The sequence below is a fragment of the Myotis yumanensis genome, unplaced genomic scaffold (assembly GCF_028538775.1).
Source record: "Myotis yumanensis isolate MYYU_CA2020_CCGP unplaced genomic scaffold, mMyoYum1.0.hap1 SCAF_10, whole genome shotgun sequence".
NCBI classification, from domain to species: Eukaryota; Metazoa; Chordata; class Mammalia; order Chiroptera; family Vespertilionidae; genus Myotis; species Myotis yumanensis.
In genome coordinates this window covers 39,996,438-40,001,298 of record NW_027223761.1, presented here as the reverse complement: position 1 = coordinate 40,001,298, position 4,861 = coordinate 39,996,438, and the positions used below count along the sequence as shown (strand labels likewise).

Sequence of the window (4,861 nt, the reverse complement as noted above, 5' to 3'; positions counted from 1 at the left end):
CAGCAGCGGACATCCCTCAAGGGGTCCCAAATTGCAGAGGGTGCAGGCTGGGCTGAGGGACACCCCCCCCCCCCAGTACACAAATTTCGTGCACCAGGCCTCTAGTATTCAATAAAACTAGAAAAAAATAAATAAAGTGATACACAAAAGGAAAAATACTGTAGAAATACTACATTTTAATTAAAGTCATTTGGCAAACATAAGCTTCAGTACAAAAAAAGTAGGATCATCCAATTGGGAAAATTATTTAAATAATCTTTGGGAAAATGCAGAACTTGACACAATATCATCTTCAAAGGAGATAGGCTGCTCCTGAAAAATATTTCTTGGAAATATTGGACTAATGTGTGCCATCATGAAGAAGGGGATTTAAAAAAGGGCAAAACACACTTATGAAAATCAAACCTTAGAGCTTTCATGCCTCAAACACTGGACAGCAGCACCAGCCACAGCTTGGGATGGAGGCTGAAACAAACAGGACAACAGAGGGGATGAATAGGATAGTTTATATGTGTCTAGAAAGGACAGGTCATAGTGGGATTGGGATGTTACCTGAAATTTTATCAAAAGTTCTAAGGTCCTTATAGGCTGATGAGATGGAATAATGTAAAGATTTTAAAGTCATAAAGATGAAGATAATGAAAAAAAGAGCACATAACACTTTGAAGAATACAACCCCTTCACTGATCTCCTCCCCCAAAACTAAAAAGCTGTCTATCTCCTTTACAGACAAAAAAACAAACAAACAAACAAAAAACACTAAAGAAAGAACATCCTAGTAGAAAGAAAGAAAAATTAGGAAATGCTGTGCCCAGAGAGTTTTCACAGACAGAAAATCTAAGCAGGATCTGGGAGTCTCTGAGGAACTAGAAGATGGCATGCCTGCCATAGGTGCCAGAGAAAAGAGTCAAGAGATGCTCAGATTAAAACATTCAAACTCAAGAGCCTAAGTTTTGGGGTAAATGTCTACACTTCAGCCCAAGAAACAATTCACAACACAAAGGCCATGCTGAATCAAGAGATAGGAGAGGCATGTGTATCCCTTACAATTCAGAGAACATGCAGATCTTTTTAAAGTTATTGTATCAAGTTTGTTTCCTTAGCTACCAAACACTCCATTCCCACTCCATTTTGCTAAAGCTTGGCAAGGCCTTGGTTAAGAATTTGGTCTAGGATATTTCCCAAGTAACAAGAAAATCCAGGAAAAGAAGGTTTTCTTTGAAGCAACAGGAAACAATGAGTCACAGAGGAATGTTTCCATTGTTGTTTGAGGTAATAAGGAAAAGAAAAGTCAACATTCATTCCACTCATTATAAGTGAAATTTCCTTTCCAACATAAAAAGAATTCCTGGCTTTCATTAACAATTCCAAAGACAAACCTGATCCTTTTTGTGTCTTACAGCCTTCTCAGTAGCTTCAGGATTCCCTGCTTGATCTCCTTGGTTCTCACGCCATAAACAATGGGGTTCAGAGCTGGGGGGATCAGGTGGTGCAGGATGTTGAGCAGGATGGGGACATCTGGGGGGATTCTCTTCTTGGCCAGGTTAGTGATGACCAGAACCAGCAGGACTGTGCTGAAGAACAGGATGAGGATGAAGTGGGAACCACATGTGCTCAAAGCCTTGGCCGCAGCACCCTCAGCCTTGAGCCTTAGCACAGCTCTCAGGATGAAGGAGTAGGAGAGAACAATAAGGATGAGGTCAGAGCCCAGTAAGGTCCAGCCTGCCACAAACTGGTAGAGTCGATTGAAGGTGATGTCATCACAGGAGAGTTTTGACACAGACAGGTTAGTGCAGATGCAGTTCTTGATGATGTTTTCTGCACAATATCTGAGTCGGGAAGAAAGGATTGGAACAGGAAGAGAAAAGAGAGCATTCCGGGCCACAACAAATATGGCAGCCCTAGCCACAAATTGGTCAGTGATGATGGATGGGTACCGTAGTGGGTGGCAGATGGCCACATAGCGGTCATAGGCCATGACCATGAATGTGCAGGACTCCATGGTCAAGAAACTGTTCATGATGAACATCTGGAGGAAGCAGGCAGAGAAGCTGATGGACCTAAGGTCAAACCAGAAGATGGCCAGGACCTTGGGGATGACGGTGAGACAGAGCACAACATCCAGTAGTGAGAGCAGGCTGAGCAGGTAGTACATGGGCTCATGCAGAGAGGCCTCCAGTCGGATGGTGATCAAAAGAATACCATTGGCCCCCATGGCCAGGAGGAAGAGGAGGCTGAGGGGCAGGGACAGCCAGTGCTGCCAACTCTGGTAGTTAGGGAAGCAGATGAGGAAAAATTCAAAGACTGGAGCAGTGGAGTAATTGCTGGGTGATGCCATGTAAAGGATCCTGTACAAACTAGAAATTCAGAGTCCCTGAAAATGAGAACAGAACATATCACAGTTGAAAGTATATATTCTAGATTCAGTAGAACTCCGTGTCCATTAAGAACTCAGTTTCTTAGCCTGTCCCAATGGAGTTTTTATTTATTTATTTTTCTTTCTGACAAATGTACCAATATTTATTTAACCAATCCCCTTGCTATACATTTAGTTTGTTTCCAGATTATCCCTGCTCCTATAGAGTTTGAAATAATCACCAATCATCACTGACATTTAACTGAACACTTGTCATGTGCTAGGCATTATGCAGAATGTTTATAATCACAATCTTACTTTATACTTTTTAAAAACACTTAAGAATAATTAATACTGTTATACTAATTTCACAGAAAATGAAAGGGTATAGATAAAAGGGAAGAAAGTCATTTGAACAAAATCAGGAGAGCCAGTAAATTGTGAAGAACCAGCCACCACACAAGATTTACACTCAACCAGAATAATTCCTCCCTTCAGTGTAGAAGAGAATGCTATATGGGGAGCTCTGCTACCTGACTCCATACAATTGGACAGAACTCAACATCGGGATTCTGCATTTTCACTCATCAGAATATACTGGGTTAGAGGTACAGCAGCCCTTGATCCCACCCAAAGGCAGTGATTTCTCTTAGCCCCAAAGAGGGTTTTGGTTTAACGGCATAGAGTTTATCATTCTCTTACTGGATTACTTGCTGTTTTTTATCTTTTTTTGAAGGATCAAGAGTATCTTCTTTGGGTCCTTTAGTCAGTACTGAAAGATACAGGAGGAGGTTCATCAAAGGCAGAATGGAAGCTAGTTAGTAGTGAGTAAGTGTAGGCATATAAACCTACACAGGGATTCATCTGCTGTATATGGTAAGCAAAACTGTCTATGATTCCTTGGGTCCAGGATCCAATTTTCCTAGCCTGGCCTGTGGAATCTGTGTTCTATAAACTCATCAGCTTTGATTCCAGGTGTCTATTTAGTTGGGTATTGTCTTATTTTCCTTACTGCTAAACAGAGAGCAGGTGACCAAGGGTGACCAAGTGCTAGAAAGGGTAATAGTAATGGCTGTCACATCAAAGAATCAGGAAAAAGCCCAGGATTTATGGCAGGTGGAGAGGAAGCCCAGGAGGCATATAATCAGTATAGTTGGGATTACTGATCCTGCTCACCCATCTCATCTGATAGTCTTCTCCAGGACATCAAGTGTGTCTGAGAAAGTATCAGACTTCAGCTGCCAGAGAAGGTAAGACCCAAGGCCTTTCATTCTTTCGTTTTTAACATCCCATACCCCATACTCTCCAAAACAGTACACACACACACACACACACACACACACACACACACACCTTTCTACCCATTGTGGGGCTTTAAGAAACCAAGGATTCTAAGGTTAAAGCTGGGGTAAGGACAAGTATATATCAGTTCTGTCCTGTAGTTCCATGTGTGATTAGGAAAATGACCCTCATTGAGAATCAAAGAAATAAGAATAAAAAACATACCTGCTTTCCTGAAAACATACCTTCCTTTCTGATAATCTCAAGTTCAGGACCAAAGAGTGACTTGATCTATTTGAACAAGTGAGAAAATAGTCAGTGCCTTCCCTGTACCTGATCTTAATGTTAGGCATACTAATATGCATCATGAATTTAGCAAATATCTTCTGAGAACTTAATAGAGAAAATTTTTAAAAAGCATTTATAATGCAGTATAAATGTTGGTCTACTAAAGATGATCTTATAGTAGGAAAGGGACATACATACAGATAAATAAATCAATGTGCTGTAGTTAGAAAGTTGGCTTCAGCCCGGCCAGTGTGGCTCAGTGATTATCAACCTATGAACCAGGAGGTTGCAGTTCAATTCCCCATCAGGGCACATGCTCAGGTTGTGGGCTCAGGGTTGTGGGCTCGATCCCCAGTGGGGGACGTGAAGGAGGCAGCCAACCAATGATTCTCTCTCATCATTGATGTTTCTATCTTTCTCCCCCTCTCCCTTTTTCTCTGAAATCAATAAAAATATTTTTAAGTTGGCCTCAGATAAATTCAAATCTTGCTCTTAAACTTATTCTATGACCCTGATATCTATTTAAACTCCATGGTACCTAGTTTTCTCATTTATGAAACAAAGAAATAATATTTAAGTTTAAGGTGTTGTATGGAGGGAAAGGGGCTATCAGTTCCTGAGGTCCTCTTTGGCCCAGAGACATAGCAAGCTGGGAGTATGAGTGAAGAAAAGAAAAAAAGAGACAACATTTACCTGAGGGAAAGAACTATCCTTATAGGCAACGGTAAGAGAAGAAAGCCCTGCCTGGGCAGATATTCAGTAATGATTAGTTATGAGGTGTAGGTGCTGGTAGATCCTAGTTCTTTGAGGAAAGGAGGTAGGAGAGCAGAGTGTCCGGAGACAATGATCAAAGGTATGCAGTAGTACATTCAGCCATGCGAGGTCTGTAGCAGTAGATATCTTGTACACTGCAAGGAAGCACAGAATATTTGAAAC

At 41.3% G+C, this 4,861-nt stretch overlaps 1 protein-coding gene across 1 annotated transcript; it reads right to left on the bottom strand.

Moving 5' to 3' along the window:
- Positions 1-1,396: 1,396 nt before the first annotated feature.
- Positions 1,397-2,338, bottom strand: LOC139018079 (olfactory receptor 56A4). The gene has a single exon (XM_070426720.1). It carries the CDS (start codon positions 2,336-2,338, stop codon positions 1,397-1,399), a length of 942 nt encoding a protein of 313 aa, XP_070282821.1.
- Between the last annotated feature and the right edge of the window lie 2,523 nt (positions 2,339-4,861).

What these genes read in the sequence shown, in the direction of transcription:
- LOC139018079 (XM_070426720.1), bottom strand. Translation starts at nt 2,338, where the DNA reads ATGGCATCACCCAGCAATTACTCCACTGCTCCAGTCTTTGAATTTTTC.